This window comes from Colletotrichum karsti (assembly GCF_011947395.1).
Source record: "Colletotrichum karsti strain CkLH20 chromosome Unknown Scaffold48, whole genome shotgun sequence".
NCBI classification, from domain to species: domain Eukaryota; kingdom Fungi; phylum Ascomycota; class Sordariomycetes; order Glomerellales; family Glomerellaceae; genus Colletotrichum; species Colletotrichum karsti.
In genome coordinates this window covers 290,752-315,693 of record NW_024065948.1, presented here as the reverse complement: position 1 = coordinate 315,693, position 24,942 = coordinate 290,752, and the positions used below count along the sequence as shown (strand labels likewise).

Here is a 24,942-nt window from a genome sequence, read left to right as displayed (position 1 = left end):
TTTCTAATTTCGTATTGCCTGTGAATCCGACATTTACTTTGAGATCTTCCCTAGCTCAGTACACATAGAGCCTATCTTCAGATTGGGTCCCGACCCTAGTCATATTGAAAAGTGACCAAGAAATACAATCCTTGATATGATGGAGGTGTTCATAACTTTCACCATATCGCAACCATAAGCATCTTTGGGAAGAAGTTTAGATCGAACTTCTGATTTTAGGTCTATCTAGGACTAAACAGAGCGCCTCTTAACCGAAACTGTAGCTTTAGGGTCTGCGACAAGAGACCACATGAAAGTCCTCGTTTGAGGTTCGCTCCCCTCTGCCAACTTCCAGTCATATTTCAACAGAAAATGGCAAAGCGCGACTTTGACCTCATGCGCACCGAAGAATCTTCCAGGACACGCATGGGTTCCGATACCGAAGCCCATGTGCTCCGGTGACGTAGAAGACACGAGTTGTGACCGATGTTCCATTCCTAGCTTCTGCCGGAGGTTGTAAAACCGCCACCCATCCCACTTCTCTGGGTTTTGGTAGACATCCTTATCCCAGTGAAGGTGCGACGAGACAGCGATGGAAGTGCCTTTGATAAGATGAACACCATCCGACAACGTCACATCAGTGTTAAGTATTCCACGCAGACCGCTGATCGCAGCTGGCTTCATCCGCTGACACTCCTTCAGCACACTATCAAGAAGCTTCATCTTGTGCAGTGCAGCCTTAGTCCACCCGCCCTCCTCAGAGAGGACAGTTTCGATCTCCTTTCGCAGAGGATCCAACATTTCCGGATGCGCTGCGAGGTCTAGTATGACCTGAGTCAGGAGATCGGTCGTGGTGTGCATGGCAGCCATCGAAAAGAGCAATTGCACTGCTGAGGCGTCATAAGGCATTCCCTTGGCCGCATTCTCGGCCCACTCGACGGTATCGTCAAACTTGACGTTCGAATCTTCTGCCTTTGCACGGCGTCTCCGCTGGACCATCGGCTCGAACAGCCTTCTTGCGAGACTGACTTGGGTACGCGCTTCTCGGCATGAAGGAAGAATCCAGTGGACCAAAGGGCGTAAGGGGCGCGGCCAGAGACGGAGCATGACGGCTGCTCGATTGACCGTTCCTGCATATGTTGTTGTGATCTTGAGCCATTCCTCGTCTTGATACAACGGATCTCCACCAAGAAAGGCTTTCGATGAGATGCGGGAAATGAGATCCAGCAGCGACGATCTCAGTTCCACATCGTGATATTCTTGATTCATGAGTCAGCATACTGCTCTCTTTCTTCTTCGCCGCATCACGTACCCTCTCTATCAGTGAAAATTCGTTGCATTGATGCGATACACTCAGATGACAAAGAGTCTGTGATTTTGCCTGGAAATGATATCAGTCAATGTATACATAGCAGCAGATCTCTGAGAAGAGTCTCACTTAAGTGATGGGTCAATTGGCTCTTCGTGACCTCCCGCAGGATCTTTGCATCACGAGCTCCATCCCGCGTGAAGTCGAATCCCGGTATTCCCTCGTGAAAGTCCTATCAATGCAATGTTAGCCATCAAATTCACTTAATCTGTGCGTTCGTGGACCTTTACCTGTAGGAATAGCTTGACAAAATCAACGCGATGATCATTCTTGAGCTCCGATGCGTATTTGGGGGCCAGCATGACGATCTCCCCGCCATCTGCGACCATACGGAAACCAGGACTATTGGGGTAGTCCTCGAAGCCTTTCTTGACCATGTCACCCGCTCCCATAAGAAATCGGTACTTCGCCTTCATGCGAAGGAAGTCAAATGTGCTAGGCTTGTTGACCCATGGTAAAGGCGTTGACTTCGACGAGCCTCTGAAGAAAGACACTGCCGCAAACAGGAGGGCAATAATCGTTGATGCTGTGATGTAGTAGGATGACGCGCCCTGGTAGCCTGTGTCGAACGCGTTCGAGCCATTGTTCGTAGGATGGATGAAAGCCTGGTGATTGATAGAGCCCTCCATCATGTGAGGCAATCGATGTTCGTGATGTTCAATTTTTGATAGTAACGAGGAAAAATACACGCCACTCTCAACTCACGAAGTGTATTGTCCGTGATCAGATAAACTGAGAAAGCAACATCAGCTGAGAGACCTCGTTCAGGGATACCTTGTAGATACCAGCGAGCAGAATATCGTTCTCGTTATTCGAAGTTCCCGTTACAAGCATACAGTAGATCGATGCTGAAGTCTCTCGCAGGGATGGCCAGCCGAGACTCGACGAACTGATCACCGGCACGGGTTGCGGGGGTCTGGTGGAGCATCCCGCCGGAAACTTCCTCTTACATGTACCCCGGGCCCGGCGCATTCAAGGAGCTGGTTGCAAGAGCCATCTCTATTATTCCGCGGCCAAGACTGGGCAACTGCGCCCAAAATTGCCAAGGCTTCAGTGTCTGCCAAGTGCGGCATATTCACGTCGAGGCTATTCTAGACGTTAGCTGGAACTCAACCTCACATGCTGTGGGTAAGGTACGTGTCTCTCTCGAATTCTATTCCAGGTCGTCTGAAATCTCAAGTTGACAGAATTCCGAGTCCACAGACTCGGTACTGTGAGAAGGTTTGACGGTGCATTCTGATCTTCTCATCTTTTGGGCAGATATTTCGGACGATGACGATCTCGCACAGCATAGAGTTCCCAGGTAAACGAGACCTTACTATTTGATCTTGACAAGTACTTTACTCTTTGTAAATCAAATTTGCTTTATGATGTTTCGTTTGGATTCAAGTTCCTAGACTCTAAACTGAGGAGTTTCTTGAAAGCCGATTTCTCCTTGACTTCGTACCATGCCGACGCCTGTCAACTATCCAAGCCCATCGAGGGTTCAATTTAAGAGAAACCAGTTTGTTTCACCAAAACGAACTTTTAGACAAGTTGGCAGAAGTCTGTCTATACCCCAAGATTGTGTTCAATTTCAATGACATCGAAAGCCGACAGCAGCTTTTCAATTAACAAACATTTGGATGTACATAAGCACATAGATAAACAGTAGAGAGCGTCATCAGACAATTGGCGCTAAGTTGGTTCGTGATGGAAGAGATTCTGAAACGCAAACTTGATATCATAACAAAAGTACAAATCGCTAACTCCCTGGTGCAAATCGGACGCGACACGGATAGCCATCAGCTGGATGACTCCCTCCTCCACCTGTGGTCTGGTATACCCTATCACCATTCACATGTTTGGGTGCACCACCAGGCAGTAGGACCCCAAGGCCGATCTTCGTTTCTCCTTTGGCAGCTTTTGATTGAGCCGCCTCCCATTCCTGATAAGCTGGTGTAAAATCAAACTCTCTTGCGACAAGCATGATCACCGCTTTTATTTCCACCATGGCTAGCTCAGAGCCCATACACGCTCTGGGACCTTTTTCGAACTATCGATGAAGCGTTAGTCATATAATCCACAGTTATTTCCAGAGACATGGCATCTTACCGGGCGCCAGGCGTCTCGAAGCGGATGCAAGCCTGAAGCATCATCTGGAGATGACAGAAATCGCTCAGGAAGGAAGGTCTCAGGCTCCTTCCAGTAGCGTGGGTTGTGATGAAGACCATGATGATTGCCAAACACAATACAGCCTTCTGTTGGATACTTGACCGTCGCACCCGAGGCCTCGCGGTCGTAGAGGTAGAATCCAGGCTTGCCGTTCCTCAGCGTAGACGTTGGTGGGTACATGCGCAAGGTCTCCTTGATAACTGCCGTTGTGTATGGAACGTCATTGACAAGATGCGGCTTGTCTTTGAGTTGTTGAGCTGCAAGAGATACATCCGATCCCAGAACTTTATTGTGTTCGTCGCGTACCGTTGCCAGAACCTCGGGGTGCTGAGAAAGAATGTGGAGGACATACGTGATAGTTGAGCCAGTGGTGTCATATCCAGCAAGGAGAAGAAACCTCATCTGACTCCTGATCACTTTGTTGAAATGGGCTTCACCACCGAGTTCGCGGTAGGGATCAGCTGATTTCTTCTTCTCGGTCGGACGAGACCGTACTTTTGACACAGCGCGGCTGATTACGCAGTCATCCTCGTTTTTGCTGGACTCTTGCCGCCGTTGTACGCCGGTAATATATCTTTCCATTCTGAAATCGTTATACCGGTGCACCAGAGGCCGAATGAAGTTCAAACTCGCAAAGGGCATGAAGCCATCGACGAGAAGCCATCTCAGCTGAGACACAATCGCATCCGCCATGTCGTTGTATGATTTTTGGCTGTTCATGTTGTGGTTCCAGATCGCCTTGCCTGACATATCCATCGCCAGCATCAATGCCGAGTGGTGCAACTGGAAAACACCGCTTCTGCCTTTAGCTCTGCCGACAAGCTGGTCGCGGAAAACACAGATGGTTTCCACGATGTTGGGGACTAGCTCGGTTGCTCGGCTGAAAGCAGGCCGAAAGACGTCTCTCCAGCGTTTCCACTCTTCGCCCTCCATGCTGACGAGGTCATGCCCACCGCTCAGAGGCTTGATGTAGTTCTTCAAGAACGCAACTTTTGGTAGAGAATGCTCCCCTTGCGTTGCTTGTCGCATAAGATCGGGCGAAATGATCATCAACATGGGCCCTGTGAACGGCCACATGTCCAAGTAGAAAGCCTTATCGAGGTGTGGATACCGCTTCCGAACTTGGTCGGCAAGCACAACGGTTGGCATGACGTCTCGGGGTAGGGCGATCATGATGCTCAACATCAGACCAAGATGACCCAAGATGGGATGATGAGGGGGCATGGGGATGCCATCTTTCTGTAGGCGGCGGAAGAAGCTGCGTGCCTTGTATAATGAGACGGTAAAGTAGACGATGCCGCAGACTGCCAATGCGATAATAGCCATATGCATCGTGGTAAGATGCATGGTACTCGTTGTGGTATCAATGATAGTTGTGTTGGTATGAGTGCCGGTTGTGATGGTGAGTGTGAAAGTAGTTTGTCTGTGTGATTGTATGGCAGGTTGAGCTAGGATGGCACTCAAGAGACCATGTGCTCTGACGTAGATGGTGTGAGAAAGTATAGATAAGAGGATGATAAGTTTGATGATACGGGGTAGAAGATCAATGACCGAGAAATCCTTATCAACAGAGTCCTGAAGAAAGCACTTTTTCAGGTCTGAAGCGAGGCGAAGCATGAGGGCCAATGGACTATGTTGTCCATAAAGGATGAAATTTGAGTCAGATGAAAGTGTAGTGATGGATGATATTCCGTCGCTTCATGCCCTCTTCTTGTCTGTCGGCTTTGATGGTGTCAGATACTGACAGTCTATATGTCCAAGAATGGATATTGATCCTTCACCCACGGTGAGTCGGTGACATATTCTAATCAAATCCCATGATTTGCTCGAGTAATGCCTGTTCTATTCCAGCCTCCCTCATCCAGTAGGGCGGTAAGTTCAAGGCCAAGAGGTTAGAGACAACATAACCGGCCATGTGGACTCTCTGGGACAATTCGTCCCAATCTTTCCAGATTCGATGACAAGCCTGACATACTAGGAAGGTACAACGCGCCAAGTGCAAGCATGCAGCTGAGCGGTAAGTGGGGGAGTGATATGCGAAGTTTCGCTTTGTGAAGTTCTGACTCAATAGTCTCCGTCTGAATTCAGCGGTGTTATTCAACAAACCACCACAGCACTTGTCAGAGCTCAGATGCCATCTTGTGTATCGAGACTTGACTCGGTGGGTTTCGCGACACGGAAGATTTTCTGCGAGTCGTGAAACGCCGTGCAACGGCCTTCCTGCGGGCATTGCGACCCCGCATGATCGATCTCCATCTGCAGTAACCCGATGAACCATTCTTATCACGATACCTTCAACTTATATCTTGGCAAACCCCCAATAATAGCATACTGGGGATCCCCACGTCAGCTTGATCGGCAGCAGGCCCTTCTTAGGTAGAGAAACCCAATATCCAGCACAGACTGCCGGAGAAACCCATTACTATTTTCCCAAAGTCTCAGGAACTTGGCAGGTCTTGGCAAGTAAGACGCGACGAAAATGCCATGAAGGACTGTTACCAGACAACTGGGAAACAAGGTCAGGGATAGAAAACGAGGGATATCTTGTTGTTGGGTCTCGGCTCTAGAGGAGTCTTCTGACGTAGCGGAGCCTGGATAGGTCCACCGAGTAAGTCTCCTGCGGGATACGGCTCTTGGTATGTCATGGGCAGATGATCGCCAAAGACAAAAGACGGTGCACGTGGTTGGAGACCACAGGCTATCACTACATAGATCAACGCAATCGACTCTACCTTACATTGCATCAAAAGAAAGAACAATCTTCATCGTTTTCATGGTCACCAGCAAACACAACTATGGCGACAAATACTATTCTCCTCACACAACAAGATAATGATCTTGCAGCATCGGCTACCAAGTGCATCAAGCAAGCCGCCGAACATGCCTACAGCCAGATGAAACCCGATGGGCACTGGTATCTCGAAGTACGCAGCAGCATCTCTTTCACAGTCCAATGGATCTGCATCCGACAGATCATCGGGCCATCCCTTTCTCAAGACGAGGCCACGAAATTTCAGAAGTGGCTTCTCTCTCAACAAAACACCGAAGACGGATCATGGGGACTCGCCCCTTCAGTACACGACTGGGATGGGGATGTTTCCACAACCGTCGAGGCGTACTTCGGGCTGAAGCTACTTGGTGAACCCATCAACTCCAAGGCCATGCGAAAAGCCAGAGCCTTCGCCTTGCGTCACGGCGGTGCAGCTAAAGTCGGCGTGTTGACTCAGCTGGTGCTTGCGCTCTTTGGCATTATTGCTTGGAAGGACATGGCGCAAGTACCGGCCGAGTTGATGGCTCTTCCAGCCGGACTATCTCCAGTCAACATCTACTCTTTCTCATACTGGTCTCGGGTTTCGGCAGTCCCCGTTATGCTGCTGAAACATCATCAACCCATTTTCCCTCTCAAGCCATTTGGAGTTGACAATGGCGAGGAAATTCAGGGTGCTACATTCCTCGACGAGTTGTTCGTCAACCCTCTGGACCGAACACTAAAGTCTATCCCAACACTATCGGCACTATGGCAGGAAGGTCAGATCGGTCGCTTTGCTTGCACGATGATCGACAAAGCTGCCAGCGTGGTTGAGCCTGTCCTTAAGAGGTCCATGTTGCGCACCCACTGCCTCAACCAATGCGTCCAGTACATCGTCAACCACTTGGATGCAGGCGGTTTTGGGTCTCTGACCATCTCGAACTTTCTCTGCGTCGTCGGTCTTCACGCTGCGGGCTTCCCTGCCAGTCATCCCGTGATGGGTCATTTGACTCGAGCCATGGAAGACGCGCTCTGGGAGGACGCCGACGGTCTTCGGATGCAGGTTACCATCGGTCCTGTTTGGGATACAGCTCTGATGACTCTCGGACTACTCGAGACTGGTATGGCAGATGACCGGATAGATCTTTCCGTGAAATGGTTCAAGGACCATCAGATTCTTAAGACGCACGGCGACTACGTCGTGACGAACCCCAGAGCTTCCCTCCCTGGAGGCTGGTCTTTCCAGTACTGCGTAAGTCCTGCGAAAGAAAACATCAGTGGAAGTCAAAGACTAACAACACTTTAGAACGAATATTTTCCTGATAACGATGATACCCTTGTTTGCTTATTCGCCATCATCATGCGCAATCCCAAAGAGATCAACTCTGCCTGTGGCGCACGAGCTCTCAACTGGCTTCTTGCCATGCAGGGTGGCGATGGTGGCTGGGGAGCATACGATATCGACAACACAAGCAAAATCGCCAACCTCTTCCCTTTCGCTGATGGAGTTGAGTTCTTCGACCCCAGCGTACCCGACATCACAGGACGTGTCCTCGAGGTTCTTGGCTACATCCTCACCGAACCTACATGCTCCTCTATCCTGCCTCCTGCTATCTATCAGCGTGTTCGCGAAGCGTGTAAGAGAGGTCTTCAGTACGTCGCGAAATCACAAGACAAACTCACTGGGACGTGGTGGGCGAGGTGGCACGTCAACTACCTCAACGGCACCAGCAGCGTCCTTTGCGCCCTACCATATCTCCAGTCTGTGGAACAGCCAGAGGGAGGCATTCTGATTGAAGAGCCACTATCCTGGATCAAGGCAGTACAGAATGTCGATGGTGGTTGGGGTGAGAGTCTCGGCACATACAGAGACGAGTCTCTGGCTGGGAGAGGCCTCATCTCAACTCCCACACAAACAGCTTGGGCAGTGATGGCTTTGCTCTCTCATCTACCGCATACAGATCCTGCGATTAAGAGAGGCGTGCAATATCTCATGAGCACCCAGGTTGAGACCTCTACGGGCGTCACGTGGGATCAGGAAGCTTATGTCAGTGTGGGCTTTCCGAACACTCTTTGGTTGGACTTTGGATGCATGAGGCATGGATATCCGATGGTTGCTTTGGGCCGTTATCTACACGCATGCAAGCAACACAAGTCATAAGCTTTGTCTGGATTCTGGGTGGTTCATGTTTTGAGTCTTGGTTTAGCGGCAACTCTCTTATGTCTTAGTGAATCTTACTTGTCTGCCAAGAGTAGCAAATTAACGATGATCATGATCAATCAAACAAGTTTGTCAAGTTGGTTATAGGGCTGTTCAAGCTGCGTACATGTAGCTGACAACATGATGACCTCATTTTCAATGAAGCTTCCGCGCTGTCAACTCGTCTTAACTTTCAAGTAAAGCCGTTCAACCGCTCTGATAGCACCACCAGCAACTTTGGTAGCACACCACAATTTTCATAAGCTGAACTTTCTTGTGAGTTGATTTGCATTGCATATCTTGGCAACCATTCAGTCGGAATGGCGTCTGCCTTCCCACCCTTGGCATTCATCAAGACTCAACCGTCAACCGCATCGAGCGGGAGAGGAAACTTTCGCCGTGCACATTAGAGTTCATCTCAAACCCCTGTAACCTGGGATCTCAGCTTCTCTACGTGGTTCCTCTTTTTGCGGCCGCGAGTGTCAAGCGTTGACGATCACGTTGCGGATCGCCAAGAGCCGCATGCGACTCAGAACTCTGGAGAATGCCATCTCAAGATAGCCGGGGTAACCGTGTAAAAGGTGCCGAGCGGGTATGGTTGCTCCAACGTTCAAACCGCCGACTTGGGCTTGGTTTCAAAGTCCATCTCCCATCGTGGCATTGGCCAACTGAGTTCTGTAAAGTGTCCGGTCATGGCATTTGTCTCAATCCGGTTCCCAGAGGTTACCATTCTCGGAGCAATCCTACAACAGCTTCCCCTAGCTGTTTGCCCACTCCACATATTAATGACTCGTTGGTATGATCTCTTGGAAAACCCCGCGAAGTGCATACGATGCCGACAACACTTGCCAAGACGCGTAGACAAAGTGCCCGTTGGAGCTTTGATACTTTGGAGCTGTCCTCAGTCCCCAGAAGAAGTGATACGTATTACGGCCAAGCCGGGCTGGATCCAAGGTCAAAACGCCGTAGGCATGTTAGCCCGAATGAGAGATCTGAAGCGGGTGGTCTTGGGTACCAAGAGCTGAGAAGTCGGTTGAAGCATAATCGAGCTCACCCGAGCCTGCAGGCGTACCGGGCTGCTCATGCTGACTCTGAGATTCACAGAATAAAGAGCAGATGCCAGCCTGCCGTCTTCCATGATCTCGAATAACCATCACCAAGCGTCTATGTTCTGGAACATATCGAAGTAACTCATTATACCCAGCCATCATATTTTCCAGATTTCTTGCATATCAAAAACATCCATCGAAAACCTTCCCGAGATAGCTCAAATCCACAGCCCTTCATCATGGCTATCACACAAACAGTCGCGGGCTCGATTATGAGCTGCCAGCCAACGACTCTACTCGCTATCTTTCTTGCACTAGGCGCAGTGTCATATTTCTCCTTCTTCAGGAAGCCGAACCTCAACATGCCGGTTGAGATTCCTGATCCGGGTCCGGAGGGCGTCTTCAATACGCTCACTCGCATGTACGAGAAGGTTGGTTGCATTGCATCCCCGTGTCAGGAACATGACTGACAGAGACGTAGTACCCCGACACACCATTCATCCTGAAGACCTCAAGACCAATCGTTATTCTTCCCGGTAACCTGGTTGACGATGTCAAGAACATGCCCGAAGAAAAGGTCTCTCTGCATGCTGAGGTCAAGATCGACCATTCGATGGCCGTAACCAAGGTCGGCGGTGGCACTTACGGTACTGAGCTACTTCCCACTGTTCGCATCGATCTCACTCGACACACCAATGGTGCTATTCCCGCCATTCTTGATGAGCTGCGCTTCGCGATGGACATTGAGCTCAACGACGTCGGTAGCGACCAGTGGTCTACTAAGGGTCTCCACATGAGCGTCACCAAGATCTCGGCCCTCATGCTCTCTCGCATCTTCATCGGTCGCCCCATCAGTCGACGACCTGAGTGGCTTCGCTCTTCCATCGGCTACACCATCGATCTGATGCGCGCCCGTCATGCCCTGAACAAGTATCCTTACTGGATGCGCCTCATCATCGGAAAGTACTTGCCCGAGGTCAAGCAAATGCAGTCTCATCTTGAGGGTGGCAAGAAGATCTTAATGCCCATTGTCGAGAACCTGGTCAAGGAAAGAGCGGCGATGCAGGACCCCAACTCCTGGATGGATGAGAAGAAGCCCCTGCAGCACTACATGTCGGAAGAGGAGGCTCTTGAGTTTGACGACGCCCAAGGCACCTTCTGCTCATGGCTGCTCAAGTACACCATCATCCCCAAGGGCGCGACGACGGAGGATATTGCAACATCACTGGCGCTCAACCAGCTTGCCCGTAAGTCCACGCTGACATGATCTTCGCGATGTCAACTACTAACATGATCTCAAGTTTCCTGGGTCTCCATCCACAGCGTTAGCTACACGGTGACTCGTGCGATGTACGACCTTGCTACCAGACCCGATTACTTCGCTCCTCTACGCCAAGAGATTGAGGATGTTCTCCAGCAAGATGGCTTCACCATGGATGACAAGGGTCGTCGCATCATGGGTCGCACATCTTACGTCAAGCTTCGCAAGCTCGACTCCTTCTTGAAAGAGAGCATGCGCCTGTGCCCGAACAAGCTGGTGAACATGGCACGCATCGTTCAGAGCCCCGTCACACTTTCGACCGGCCACACATTGCCCGCCGGCACCCGCATCGGTGTGCCGGTGTATCACGTCATGACATCCCCTAGTACGCAGCAAAGCTACGCCGAGTCTGCCGATATGGCACCCGCAAGCGAATTCGACGGATTCCGCTTCTACAAGCTGCGCCAGCAGGAGGGCAACGAGAACAAGTTCCACTACATCACGACCACATCCGACTACCTCGCTTGGGGTCTCGGCACCCACAGCTGCCCTGGCCGCTTCTTTAGCAGCACTGCTATCAAGGTCTTGTTCGTGGAGATGCTCCGTTTCTGGGACTTCAGGCTCGTCGGCGATGTCGATCGCAAGGGTGGCCCGCCTGTTGGCCACAGGCTGAACGACTTCACTCTCACGACTGATGTCACTGTTCCGCTTGAGATCAAGCGTCGTGAGGGTGCCAACTAGTAATGCGAGGGGCGTCAGCCTCCTTGTGGTGCATACGGGCAATTGGTTCGGCGAGTCGGCGACGGTTCGGCGACGGTTTTGAGGCGTAAAGCATGGATCGGAGTTCCGAGTTCAATATGAGGGGTAGTTCAACCACAATAGCCAGAATTTCTGTAGCATGCTTATTCGGCGATGAAATACAAACTCTGATGTGTGATACTAGCCATGATTCAACTACCTAACTTGTATGTGAAGCGGACATGATATCGCCGAACTTCGAAGAGAACGCCATTTGCTAACTATCTTCACCCCTGGATGATCGACAATCGGAGATATTTGTCTTATCCAATGGTGCTTCTGGCTTCTTGGCAGTATTTTGAACAAGACTGGAGACAGATCTAGAGATGCATCGAGACTACGGGAGAAGCCGTCATTCATTCGAGACAGCTTCAACCCCCGAACAAGCTTTGGACGAAGCACCAGCCAACACGCAGCCCGTTCTTTGAGCCGGTAAACGACCTCGTTTTCCCACATCGTGACGTACTAAAGATGTTCATTCCGACTTTCTGGATCCCTTGGCACGGCCCTATCCGGACCTCGCAAGAGAGCATGTCCTTTGTACTGAAGCCGATTTAAGCGTATTAGTGTTGTTCACATGCGGGGATCACGATGGCTCGCTTCGAAAACTTGGCAGACCGCAGCAGCCACGGGCTGTGATTCGCCGGAGTGCGAGTGCGAGCTCGCTCTTTGCTATTTGCGAAGTGATTAAAATAGGTCCCAAACTGTCGGGACGTCGATCGGGCCAGCCGTTCCGCCACACATGCCAGAAACCACATGGTGTGGCTTGCCCATCCTCTATCGCGAGATTCCTCATGTCCGAACTAGGCATAGCTTACGGCCGGTCATGGACAAGGGCATTCAGCCAGTTCCACTGGTGAGATCCAGCCTTAGACTAAGATAGGAAAAGAGTTTAGCTTGGCTGTCTCTGAACGTGGGAAATGGGCAAGGGAAGCGAAAGAGAGAGAGATCGGGCCATGCGTCGATCATGCCTTCTTCTCAGTTAGGGGATAGTCGAGGATGTCTGAGATTAGATCCCGCTTCCGCCACGGGCACAGTTGAACAGGTTTCAAACGGATCGCAGCTGAGTGTTTACGGCCGGCAGCTCGGCGTTGCTCGCCGGTGGACAATGGACCTACAGTCCTACACGCGGGCGATATCTTCCTTTCAGTTTCCTCCATCTTGATTCCTACAAAAGGTTTCTTGAGTCTCGCCATTTCAACGTTTTGCCTTACCAGCCATTCCAAGTCACTCCCACCGAGCACGCAGCAACGACTCGGATCACAACAAACACAATCGGTCCGCCATGTCTGCCACGAAGCTGCCAAACGGACTCAGGACCTTCGGTCCAAAGGCCAACTGCACACTGGAGCTTTGCCCGCTACAATCCAGTTTGCTACGATACCAGCCATCCGTCCCCGCCAATGGAACGTTCATCGCCTTCTTCGCTTTAGCCATGATCATTCATGCAATCCTCGGTTTCCGATCTAGAACATGGGGATTCATGGCTAGCATGATAGGAGGATGCCTAGTGGAAATTGTGGGCTATGTTGGGCGTCTGATTCTCCACGACAACCCATTTTCCTTCGGCGGCTTTCTGATACAGATTAGTAAGTATTCTTCAGAAACTTTTCACCAGTTACAAGGATCACTAACACCAGATTTAGTCTGCATCACCGTTGCCCCGGTGTTTTTCTGCGCTGCTGTCTACGTTATGCTTTTTAAAGTGTAAGTCCAATCCTCTGCTGTGACTTGCAACAGTTCTAATCGTGCTCCAAAGTGTCACCGTCCTCGACCGATCAATCTCGCGCTTCGACCCTCACCTGTTCTACTACATCTTCATTCCCTGCGACATAATATCCCTCATCCTGCAAGCAACTGGAGGAGCTTTGTCCAGCGTGGGCGACAACAAAGCACAAGTACAAAAAGGAGTTAATGTCTCATTGGCGGGCTTGATATTCCAAGTCGTAACGCTTGTGGTGTTCTGCATTCTCTTTGCCGACTACCTCATCGCCGCCTCCAGATCAAGCGCGCGGGAGAGAATCACCAAGAGGATGGGAATCTTCTTGGCCTTCCTATTCCTGGCAACCGTCTTGATCCTCATACGATGTTCCTACCGCATCGCAGAGTTGAAAGAGGGCTACTTCAGTCCACTCTTCAGGGATGAGCCCCTGTTTATTGGCCTGGAGTCATCGTGAGTCCTCTTCAAGCTGATCCATCCTCCACGGACTATGCTGATTATCCCGCAGTGTCATGGTCGTAGCTGTATTCAGCTTGGTGATTGGAAGTCCCGCAGTCGGCTTTCAAGAAAGCGATACCCGAAAGAGCACAACTTCGGACTTCGAAGGTCGTCCATCAAGAGATGGGGATCTGGCCATGGACAATGTCGGAGGAGGAAAGCCTGTTACGGAAGATACCATGCATAATGTGGAGCTATAGCTCCGGGAACATACGGAATACTGTCAAATCTTCTTTCATTCAAGATACCATTTTACTTATCAGAGTCATAGCAAGCACATCATGTTTCCAATCAAGACCAATCTCCATTAGTCTGCTGAACCGCTGTCCCGCATTGCGTCTTTGGCATTACTGTGTTTGCCAGCTTCAAATTTTCCCTCCGCTCATAATGCTGAATCGTGTATTGTCAGGGATAGGTGTCGCCACTTTGCAAAACCTGCCTTGTGCTGTTTGTAATCGTGACTGGCTTCCATACGATACTGGCTGGATGTTTAAGCCAAAAGCTTACCTGAGTCAGTAAGTTGTGAGGTCGAAGACATTTCGAAGAAAAGTGTCTGATCGACTCTCTATTTCGTTTTTTCCAGTTAAGAAGGAATGCCATTTCACCCGGTAATTATATATAGTTCCTATTATGTTGGGCAGCGTTCACCGAACAGGCTACCCCGAAGGCCTTCGCCCCAAGTTATCTCCTATTGGTAGTCTTTTTAAAAGACATAATCATGAGATTCAATTTTTGTGTAGAATACAAAAGAAGATTGGTAACCAGAAATTCGTACGTAATGACAGTTGTGTGAAACAACATCACGAGGCCCACATGAAGGGCGCGGATGGATATCAGGTCCGCAGAACAGGTTGTGGCATTTATCATCACCGGAATTCTTTGCCGGCGACTTTCTTGGCGTCTGTTCGGGTTCTTAAAAGGAGCACTGGTAGGACATCTCTCGAAGATCTGCTCTGCAAAATATCACCGTTCGAGTTCTTTCTGTCTTTAGTTACCAACCTCAACCAACTCCTTCACCCAAGTTCATTGAACCCAATAACACCTACGCGATGCAAGTCCTTTCGGCTCCAGCTCATCATGTCTTCTCTCTTCCGAGACTCCCCGGCGGGGCAGATACTACGCCTGATTTCCCGGGATGGCTTCCTGGCCTATCCGGAGGAGACGGCAGGCTTTAAGCTGCCAGAGTCTTGGCAGAGAGTCATGGATGGCAACACGGAACCAGTGTCATCCGGTGACGGTCAGCCGCCATCTTCGGCAGAAGACACAGCTGAGGACTCCGACAAGTCCAACGATCGCGATGAGGCCCAGCTTGCTTTTCCCTCTCCAGTGCGTCTGCCGCACGACAATGCAGCTCTACATCCCGAGGCGGGCATTCCGGTCAGCCACGAGAAAGGGTTGAAGAGACTGCGATCTGTTCTTGTGGTTCCAAGAGTTAAAGATGGTATCATCTTGGTCGATTGGTACACCAGCGATGATCCTGACAACCCGGAAAACTGGTCTCACTTCCGCCGCGGCATGATCACATTCTTCCTGTACTTGTACACGTCCGTCATCTACATGTCCTCTGCCATCTACACACCTTCCGAAGATGGGGTCATGGAGGAGTTTGGGGTCAATCACACGGAGGCTGCGTTGGGTTTGGCTTTGTTTGTTCTCGGGTGAGTCTGAGAGTCGGCCTGTTTTGCATGAATCGGAGCTTACAAGTCCAGGTATGGCGTCGGCCCTCTGATCTTCAGCCCGCTGGGCGAGATACCATCCATCGGCCGCGGCTGGGTCTACATCATCACCATGTTCCTCTATGTGATGATTTCGATTCCCACCGCGCTGGTTCAGAACTATCCCGGCCTCATGGTCCTGCGCTTTCTCCAGGGGTTCCTTGGCTCACCATGCCTGGCTTCCGGCGGCGCCACGCTTGGGGACATGTACGAGCTGATTGATCTTCCGTATGCTCTGATCGGTTGGGTCTCAGCCGTGTGGTGTGGTCCGGCTCTGTAAGTATTCTTTCCTTTGATTCTCTTAATGGACTGTAGTTCTGACATCTGACTTGCACAGGGGACCTCTCGTGGCTGGATGGTCAGTTCCCGTCATGGGATGGCGCTGGTCACTCTTGGAAGCTCTTTGGGCAGCTTCGGTCATGTTCTTGGTCATGCTCTTCCTCCTGCCTGAAACTTCTCATGATCACATTCTTTTGAAGCGCGCGCAAAGATTACGCCGTATCACAGGTGATGATCGCTTGATGTCTCAGAGTGAGCTCGATGAAGCTAAGCTCAAGTTCAGGGAGGTTATGGTCGAAGCACTTATCAGTGAGTCTTTTCTCCATCCCCTATTCGTGGCACATTGACACTGACTCCGGGCAATTTCAGAACCCATCGAGATCACATTCAAAGATCCAGCAATGATCTTCCTGCAAATCTACACAGCGATCGTTTACGGCGTCTACTATTCCTACTTCGAGGTCTTCCCGCTTGTCTACGAAGATATGTACGGGATGTCGGTTGGCCAGATGGGCATCGTATTTCAGTGCATCTTCGTCGCCAATGCCATCGGGATTGCCATTTACATCGCTTACTTGGCATGCTACCTCAACCCACGCATCCGAGCTCGCGGCTTCCCGGTTCACGAAGTTCGTATGGTCCCAGCTATGCTCACCTCCTTCGGTGTTACGGGCGGGCTCTTCATCTTCGCTTGGACCAGCCGTCCAGACTTCCCATGGATCGCAAGTGTCATTGGTATCACGGTCTACAGCTGCAATCTCTTCGTAGTGATGCAGTGCATCTTCGTTTACATCCCAGTCTCGTAAGTATCCCATCTTATTCTTTGTGCCTACTGTCAGTTACTTACACTCAGTAGATATCCCAAGTACTCTGCCAGCCTCTTCGCTGCGAATGACTTCTTCCGCAGCTCTTTGGCCTGCGGATGTGTACTTTTTGGCCGACCTCTCTTCGTCAACCTGGGCGTCGACCGCGGAGTGTCCGTCTTGGCAGGCTTGTCGGGACTCGGTATCATTGGGGTTTGGGTGCTGTACTTCTACGGTGCTAAATTGCGTTCAATGTCCAAATTCGCCGCCAAGGACTAATGCGATCACATCGCTGCGATGTCGGAAACTCCTCTTGACAAATCGACCGGTTGGCTTGGGATCATAGAGCAACTGCGTGCACGATTGGAGTCCCTTCAAAACTGCTCATACTTTTACTTCAAAGACCAAATTGTTATAGCCTTGCCCTCGCATTCAACAGTGTCAGGGATACCATAGATTTACACAATAGACCTCAACGTCATCATCCCCTAGAGGCCTCCGCGACTACTCGGTGACAGTTCCTCATCTCGATGTATTATACGTATGTACGTGACTTAGAGTTGACCCATGGTTGTCCTTCGAGTCGTGAATCGTTAGGTACCATGCCCATACGAGTATCAAATGTGGTCTGTGGGCTGAGGATACAGGTCAGTCATTGCTTGCTCGAAAAGGTAGAACTGTGCTTACTCGACTGACTTCAGCTTGCTGGTCAACTGGCGCCTTATTTTAACAAGGTTCCGGTAGATCCCAACTGGGTGCAGGCTCGGTTCTTTGACGACGACGATTGACCAACATGCCGATGAAGAACGCAATGGCGATGAATGAGAGGAACATAAAAACTCCAACAACAGCCCAAAGCCTCGGCTCGTTCTTGCTCCAGTCGATTCCGTTTACGGCGCAAGCCGCCTTCGAGCTCCAATTTGTAGGTGACGAGCATGCCTGGTCCATTTTGCCGTATTGATACTCGATTCGATACAAAGATGCTTTTGATGGTTGGCGTTCTCGTGTTTTGGGGGTATGAGTGTATATATTGCGCGGCGTATTGCATTTGTTTTTGGTGGTTGCTTGGTTTATAGTAAACGAAGACTTCTTTGAAGGAAGAATCCTGTCGCTTTATAGGTCTTAATACTGGGCTATCTCCGTAATACCGGCTTTTTGGAGATAAACCTTTCTGGATGGCTTGCAGTTCTAGTGATTGCGTGCCAGCCAATGCCAAAAGCATAATCTGGAATTATGCCCCCAAAACAGGCTTTTGGAAATTTCTGATTAGACTAAACCGTTTTCTAAATCAATGCACTTTATTTTACATAAAATCATACATCTTCCGTCGTTGGTTGGCACTCAATGGGACATGGAAGCTTCACGAACAATGGAAACAGGCGGGCTTCTTATGTACACGAAAGTCCAAACCTCACATGGCCTCAGCTTCAATGGTAAAAAAGGAATATCTTCAACCTATTCTGCATTTGTCTCATGTGTATTCTCTCAGTTTTCCCCCATTTTCTGGGTGCTGGAAAATCACAATTACACCTAAGCAGCTCAGCCATCAATCCCCGAATTTGGTCATATGCACGTAGATATGTTGCAAGTCGCAATGTACGCCGTGGAGGTCCTCATTAGACCTTACTTTGATATCTTTAGAGTCAGTACCATTTACGGCTGGTCTGTGGTCGAACTCGCTTTCTTTCTCCGCTACCCATCGAGCTCTCTTGGAAATGTAAAGATCCCCAAGCTACATGTATTTTCCACCTTACTGGCTGCAGGAAGATTTACGGCTCAGAGGGATGCCTCCTAGTTTTCAATGTTTGTTCTGAAGTCAAACGATCGATACTTTTTAGGTAACATTTTGATGAGTAACAGCTATTGGCCGATGTAAGAAGGCCTCAGCTGCAAGGGTTGTTTTTCTGAGACTATATACATCTCCAAATGCAATACCCGAAAGGCTTTCAGACATCCTTCGCACCATCTGTTTCCTCCGACTTACGGGCGTACGTAACCTGGCTGTCAAGGTCAGTGGAAATCACTTTGATGTAGAGCAGAAAGAACTAACACATTCCAGTACGCATGCGTGCTCTTACTCTTCAGCTCCTTCCGTGCTTCAGCGCAAAGTGCCAGAACCTCTTCCTTGGTCCAGTTCAGAGCTCGTGTAAAGAGAGCAAGGGACAGACCCTCGAACCCTTGATCGAGATTGACGTGATGCCATCGCCCAATTTCCTTGAGCTTCTTGTCCTTTGGCCACGAGTTGAGCGGCCAGACGTACTTTTTGACTGTAATGTCAACGAAGCCCGCTTCTTTCATGGCATCCGTGTACTTTGCTGGGCTTTCGATGGAGCGGCCGATTTTCTCGCCGGCCTCGACCATCAACTCCTGCCATTGGCTGAGTGCTGATCCCTTGATGAGGGTACCATCATCGCATCCCAGCGGCAACACGAAGCCGCCGGCCTCGAACCATCCACCAGGTGACAGAGCCCTGGTCACTTTTCATCAGCGCAGATCGGCCAGAAGAGGCCCTCAATGTCATCTTACTTGTAAGCCTTACGTACAATATCCGCAGGGTCTGTGAAGGAGCCCTCCATGGTTCGACAAAAGATGTAGTCAAAAGGTTCACTCCACGTCCAAGGCTTTTCGAGGTCGTCAATTTCGAACTTGCAGTTGGGAGGGGCCCTAAAACGCGCCATTATTATTAGAGACGGGGGATCCTTTCGTCAAGCTTCGCATCTTACCACTGCGGTTGGGTTGGGCTCAAGTCAACTCCGATCACCTAGGAAGCGATCAGTCATCAGTCGGGCATTCACGTATTCAGGTGTCATATCGAACCTCTGCCTCTGGGAATGTCTCCGCTATCAATGTTTCGTCAGTATCAAGGTACCCTCAAACGGCGAAACAAAAAGTATGGTGACTACATACCGTAATCAACGGCCCAGACGCCAGTGCCAGTTCCCATGTCGAGGACACGCCTGGCGGTTTTGTGAGCCGGGGCTACTGCGAGTTCACCATCGAGAGTGAGTTTCCAGATCGTGCTCTGAAGCTCTGTTGATGTGAGCGTTACGGACAACCGTGATTTACTACCGACTGCATGTGCTTACCTAGGCGATCATTCTCTCGCTTCTCGAGTGTTAGCGAACGACAAAGGCTGATGAGTAGACTTCATTGAAGAACCAACCTCGTCATTGGGGTAATTGTACTCTTTGCACTTTTTAGCGAATGCCGCAAGCGAATGGCTTAAACAATCCATACTTCCCGCGCTCATGGCGTGATACGTGCGGCCATTCTCAGACTGGTGTTGAAGAATGCTGGATCTCAGCGACGCTACTGACGAGTCCTCGTAGTCCTAAAAAATGAAAGAAGTATTAGAACAAAAAAGCCTCTGGATGCAACCGCACGAGGGGCGTCACTGACATCCCCAAGATTGGCTGCATTGTCAGCTTCGGCCACCTGAAATCATGCTGTTAGTTGAGGTGCATAGAATCATTTATGAAGAAATCGAGTCTTACAATCCGAGAGGCGTCTTGACTCATGGCGAGAATGGAATTATCGAAGTTTAGATGACAGCTTGAGCTAAGAGAATTGCAGCAGCTAGTGAACGTTTTCCCGAGCAGAAAAGGGTCGTGGGAAATGAGTCGAGGAAACGAGGGGTCAGGGTTTGTAAGTAAATCTGGATCTCATGAATCCGCCTGTGCAGTCGTTCGCCCAGAATCATACCCGCCTCGACCGGGACATCTCGTCACATGAGACTCCCATAAAAGGCATGTCAGTTTGAAGATGCTCCAACTTCTCGCTGCAGCCCAGACTTCCAATTCAACATCATTTTCGCACTTGGACAACGCTCCGATGCCCAGAACGCGTTGAAACTGGGATGTCGAGGTTGCCAGGTTCAGTGACAGTCGTGATAGGGTAAAAGTTATTGGCATGGGTTCATCCCCGCGCCGGGCCGGACGGGCTTGCAGCCGAGGCGGATCCACGTTGCCATGCATGCATCCTCATCAGGATATTCGCCCGTCCGTCCATCAAGCATCTACACTCCCAATGGTCGAAGAATAATTATCTCACGACCGAATTGCCAATGGAATACCATTTATGGTGGACAGTCACGTAAAGTTGAGCACTCAGCCAGATAGATATCCGTGATGATTCCCCTTTGTATTTGGCATCCCAACTCCTTGATGGTATGGATGGACTAGACTCGCTTGTGCGCGTTATCTTTCCATATTTCTTTTTTTTCAGGGGAACCGCCATGTAGCGCGATGTAACACCCATGCAAGTCGGTCACCTCCGAGCCCTCATCTAATTTGCTTTCGGGTATCAGTTTCAAGCTATCGATCTACGTTGAACTTCTCGCAACGGCTGCAGAACCTAGTGGGAAATACGCGACGACCCATGTACCGTATCCTTCCAGGAGGGGTAGAATCCCCTCCTCCACCGTTTCTGTATGTGAAATGCCCTGTCAAGAGATCTACCCCTTAGATATGGCCAATTAATCCCATGTCTTCAGGGAATAATAAAGAGAGGGGGCGGATTCTACGCCTGCTGGAAGGATACGGTAGTCAGATACGTAACCAGGAGCGGCAAGTGCGATTGGATGAGACATGCATGGTGTTGATGAGGCCTCATGGCGCTAAGTTCATCGAGAAAAAGAAATAAATGAACAAGCCCAGACCGAAGCCCCCGCGTCTGAAATGTTAAGATGCGTGCGTGTCCCAGGAAATACTTCTGCGCATTCACAATTGTCTCAAATCTACAGCACTTCTTCACCGTGAAGAGCATCATTAAATCAGTGGCTCTTCATCCATCTTCCCTCTCTATGTCGTAAGTTCGAAGACCAACTCATGCACGCATATTCCACGGCCTTAACTTACCAAGTTATTATCTCGCAGCGGCATGATGCTTTCCCTCGATACTCTCCCAGCGGAGGTGTTGGGTGTCATACTATCCGAAGCCACCACCTCCGACATATCCAATGTCTCGAAAACATGCAAGAAGCTTCGGTCCGACGCTCTTCCAAGCCTATATCGCAATATCAGGATCCCGTGGAGGAACAGCATCACCACTGCGAGAGCGTTTCTTCTACTACGTACCATGGTGGAACAAAGCGCTTACCGCGGAATGATCCATCATCTGGAGTTCTGTAGAGCACAAAACCATTGGGACTATGACGACTACAACTTTTGCCGGCAAAGAAACATGAAGTTTGAAAAACACCCAATGGACGATGTTCTTCTGCCTTGGTTGCTGAGTGCGAAAGTTGATGAAGACGAAGAATGGGGCTTGACCCAACAGTCCGTTAGGGAGTTGGTCGACTCGCGTCCATATCACGGCGACTTTGTTCTCGCTACCCTCACTCGGCTCTGTACGGAGCTCAGAAGCCTCACCGTAAGTGCAGAGCTTACTACCAACGAAGACGAGCAAGAGAAACCGAAAGACAAGCAAGAGAATTGGCTGGAGGATATCATCATGGACTCGGCCCTGCCGTGCATTAGGGATTCCCAGCTGCCGCTTCCGAGACTCAACAAGCTCACAATGCTTTCCGTTCAACACGATCGTGATCCGTACGATTTTCTACCCGACTTCATCGAATTCGAAGACAGTGCGGACCCAACCAATATGTCCTTGTTTGATGACCCCGGGGTGGATCAGTATATGTCAGACACATTGGCGAACGCGTTGTACCTTCCCAGCCTCACAGCTCTGGACATGGCACGAGTTGGACATGTCGGAGACTGGACAAACAGGTTTCATGCGAAGGACTACTTCAGGAGTTGGGCGCTACCTACCAAGCTCCACAATCCCGTCAATCTGAAGATCCTGCGCATTCAGTACTCGGAGGTGCAACCGGCAGAAATCGAAGTTTTGCTGAGACACACACCTCAGCTTGAAGTTCTCTCCTGCGATATCGGGCTTCAAGACGAGTCGATGCACGGTTGTCTCGACGGCTTTCAAGAAGCTTTCCACCACGTCCAAAACACTCTGCGTCATCTCGCACTCCGTATCCGAAGAGGAACTTACAGAGGCAGTCTGGGGTCCCTCAAGCATCTCCACAACCTCGAGGTTCTCTTGATATCCTTGGGCATGATTTACGATGCCGATCAGGCTAGGTTGCCACAGCTGGCTGAGGTTTTACCAGCGAACCTTCGGGAACTCGGCTTGGGCGAATGCCTCATGCGCGACGACCCGTTGTGGTCTTGGGAAGAGGAAAGACTGCTGCAACATGTGAGGACCTACTGGCAGCGTCGTTCACCAAAGCTTCAGTTCATTTGTGCAGAAATGCCAACAATTCATCGCAGTTGGTTTTACGGCGGAGAAACACGTGGTGTTGGAAGCCAGAGGTTATTTGACTATATGTTCAATGGAAGACACAATGACAGTGTCGTATGAGGGTTGGTCTCCCTTTTAGTTCCTAATACGGCATCTTCTAAACTTATGAAGAAGACAATACACCTGTTTTCCAATTGAGCGAAGTCACTGACGTCTAAATTCCCGTTCCCGCCTCCAATCTTGTCATCTTCTGTACCCTTCCCAGCCCGGCAACTCATGAGGTTGATTCTGACCCGGCGGCGTCTTCCATTCACTCGGTGGTTCATAAACTTCATGTTGAAACGAACGTGCATCGACCGCATGCCCCAAGTCTTGAGTGATCTGTTCTCTGGCCCGCCTCCGCCGTCTCATGTGGAAGAAGAGCCATATTCCCAGACCTCCTAGGAGGAGAAGACCGGCCGAGGCACCGACAGCGGCACCTATCGTGACTGCTCGATCATTCGGTGGAGCGGCTTCAGTGTCTGGACTGCTTGTAGGACTGTGTGGCGCACCAGTGCTCGTGATTACAGGGTTCGAGCTTGGGAGACGGGACGGGTTCATCGTGGGTGCTGAAGGTGCCTGAGACGGGGAGTTCGTGACCTGAGTCTCCTGTGATACCGTCGACGTCGTCGAAGACGATTCTGTCGTGGTTTGTATGACGCCGATGGTTGTAATTGCCGTTGCGGATTCTATAGATATCGGTTAGAAGGCAAGTTACCAATATTCGTTGACAAAGTCACTCTAAGTGATTAGAGAAAGTAAGAAACAACAAACTTACGCTGGAAGAACAGCACATTCCTTTTCGCAGTACAATTAACCTGATCCTGCACCGAGTTGATACAATAGTACAACTCCTCAACCGTATCCAAACACTTCGCAACCCCGATCCCTCCCGCCACGTTGTCCGTCTCCGGGTTGATGCAGAACAGCGGACAACCTGAGCTCCTCCACGACCGGTCCGTACACGCTCCCCTCACAAGCTCCGTCGCGCCGCCCTTCTGCAACTCTTGCCCCGTCGCTTGACACATGCCGTTCGAAAGGCACGCGTAGCCCTGACCGCAGCAGGCCGACTCGGCCGTGTCATCTCGGCATGGTGTATCGTTGGGGGCGATGCTTCCGTTGGGGTAGTAGCAGGCGGCTTGAACGACAACTGAAAGATAGGAGAAGAGTAGGGCAGAGAAGAGTAGGGCAGAGAAGAAAGAGGGTAACATCTTCATTTGTTTCGGTTGAGTGAATGTCCGGAACTCCAGGCTCCAGGCTCGCACTCAATGAATTCGAAAGTCACGAACCTGAACTCGACGGACTTGAGGGACAAAAAGAGCGCAGAGACCAACGGTAACAACGATGCGGCTGATTGCTGCCATATTATGAGCGCCCTTACTTCATCATCCAGTTGCCGCCGGGGCAACTTGCCAAACCTCAGCTGCTTGATTGCCACAACCCACGCTCAACCACTTTCAGCCTCCCGCATACTCGAACAGTCCAGACAACTCACCAACAACACCAAGTCCTCAACTCGCACTGTCACCTCCTCCGACCAAACTCACAGTGTGTGGCAATTCTGCCGAGTTTACTCTTGTTGGTTCCAACTGTCGCAGATGCGACAGCGACGCCGTGATAGGCCAACCAAGACAAGCACCCATGTCGACGCAACGGGGCCAAAGTCAGCAAAGGCCAATCCGAGTTGTCAGCTCGTCCCGACAGAACGGAACGGCGGCCGAAATAGCTCAAGCGGGCGTTCCGGGCGTTAACTTGCATACGAGCGAGATTGGGCTGGCGCTTTGAGCGCGAGAGCGCGCGCCCGCGTTTCTGAGCGATCAATCGGTCGATTTGCCCCGAGGTTTGTCGTGAGCTGGCAGGATTGTACATCTGACTGGAGGTAACACGAGAGACAACACAAACGTCCTCGATAGAGATGAGTTGACTCCCTTACTTGTAAGTGAAATCACGACACATCTCCGAACATTTCTCTCATCTAGCGAGATCAAGTTTAGCGCAGTCTGTTCGCACACCCGCCGACGCCGATCTTCCCCTCCACATAAGCAATCACCAACGCGCTCCATACCAAAACGGTTTC

The 24,942-nt window shown here is 50.5% G+C and overlaps 7 protein-coding genes across 7 annotated transcripts; 4 read left to right on the top strand and 3 right to left on the bottom strand.

Annotated features, from left to right (window-relative positions):
• Positions 1 to 231: 231 nt before the first annotated feature.
• Positions 232 to 4,849, bottom strand: CkaCkLH20_11495 (cytochrome P450; the record flags this gene model as incomplete). Its single annotated transcript, XM_038894209.1, has 5 exons — positions 232 to 1,238; positions 1,292 to 1,360; positions 1,418 to 1,520; positions 1,579 to 1,953; positions 3,443 to 4,849. The coding sequence occupies 5 exons, from the start codon at positions 4,847 to 4,849 to the stop codon at positions 232 to 234; spliced, it is 2,961 nt and encodes a 986-aa protein (XP_038740539.1).
• A 1,448-nt stretch (positions 4,850 to 6,297) lies between these two features.
• Positions 6,298 to 11,502, top strand: CkaCkLH20_11494 (uncharacterized protein; the record flags this gene model as incomplete). The annotated part of the gene is made up of 5 exons (XM_038894208.1): positions 6,298 to 7,503; positions 7,558 to 8,298; positions 9,731 to 9,931; positions 9,982 to 10,747; positions 10,802 to 11,502. 5 exons carry the CDS (start codon positions 6,298 to 6,300, stop codon positions 11,500 to 11,502), a joined length of 3,615 nt encoding a protein of 1,204 aa, XP_038740538.1.
• Positions 11,503 to 12,844: 1,342 nt separating this feature from the next.
• CkaCkLH20_11493 (parasitic phase-specific protein psp-1) lies at positions 12,845 to 13,977 on the top strand (the record flags this gene model as incomplete). The annotated part of the gene is made up of 4 exons (XM_038894207.1): positions 12,845 to 13,148; positions 13,206 to 13,266; positions 13,319 to 13,732; positions 13,788 to 13,977. 4 exons carry the CDS (start codon positions 12,845 to 12,847, stop codon positions 13,975 to 13,977), a joined length of 969 nt encoding a protein of 322 aa, XP_038740537.1.
• Positions 13,978 to 14,854: 877 nt separating this feature from the next.
• Positions 14,855 to 16,853, top strand: CkaCkLH20_11492 (putative benomyl methotrexate resistance protein; the record flags this gene model as incomplete). Its single annotated transcript, XM_038894206.1, has 5 exons — positions 14,855 to 15,435; positions 15,487 to 15,768; positions 15,830 to 16,080; positions 16,141 to 16,573; positions 16,628 to 16,853. 5 exons carry the CDS (start codon positions 14,855 to 14,857, stop codon positions 16,851 to 16,853), a joined length of 1,773 nt encoding a protein of 590 aa, XP_038740536.1.
• A 1,667-nt stretch (positions 16,854 to 18,520) lies between these two features.
• CkaCkLH20_11491 (methyltransferase domain-containing protein) lies at positions 18,521 to 21,716 on the bottom strand (the record flags this gene model as incomplete). Its single annotated transcript, XM_038894205.1, has 11 exons — positions 18,521 to 18,575; positions 18,625 to 19,044; positions 19,101 to 19,238; positions 19,298 to 19,335; positions 19,392 to 19,414; positions 19,482 to 19,604; positions 19,661 to 19,679; positions 19,738 to 19,760; positions 19,812 to 19,905; positions 19,974 to 20,009; positions 21,672 to 21,716. 11 exons carry the CDS (start codon positions 21,714 to 21,716, stop codon positions 18,521 to 18,523), a joined length of 1,014 nt encoding a protein of 337 aa, XP_038740535.1.
• A 60-nt stretch (positions 21,717 to 21,776) lies between these two features.
• CkaCkLH20_11490 (uncharacterized protein) lies at positions 21,777 to 22,946 on the top strand (the record flags this gene model as incomplete). The annotated part of the gene is made up of 1 exon (XM_038894204.1): positions 21,777 to 22,946. The coding sequence occupies one exon, from the start codon at positions 21,777 to 21,779 to the stop codon at positions 22,944 to 22,946; it is 1,170 nt and encodes a 389-aa protein (XP_038740534.1).
• A 394-nt stretch (positions 22,947 to 23,340) lies between these two features.
• On the bottom strand, positions 23,341 to 24,082 carry CkaCkLH20_11489 (uncharacterized protein; the record flags this gene model as incomplete). The annotated part of the gene is made up of 2 exons (XM_038894203.1): positions 23,341 to 23,554; positions 23,832 to 24,082. 2 exons carry the CDS (start codon positions 24,080 to 24,082, stop codon positions 23,341 to 23,343), a joined length of 465 nt encoding a protein of 154 aa, XP_038740533.1.
• Between the last annotated feature and the right edge of the window lie 860 nt (positions 24,083 to 24,942).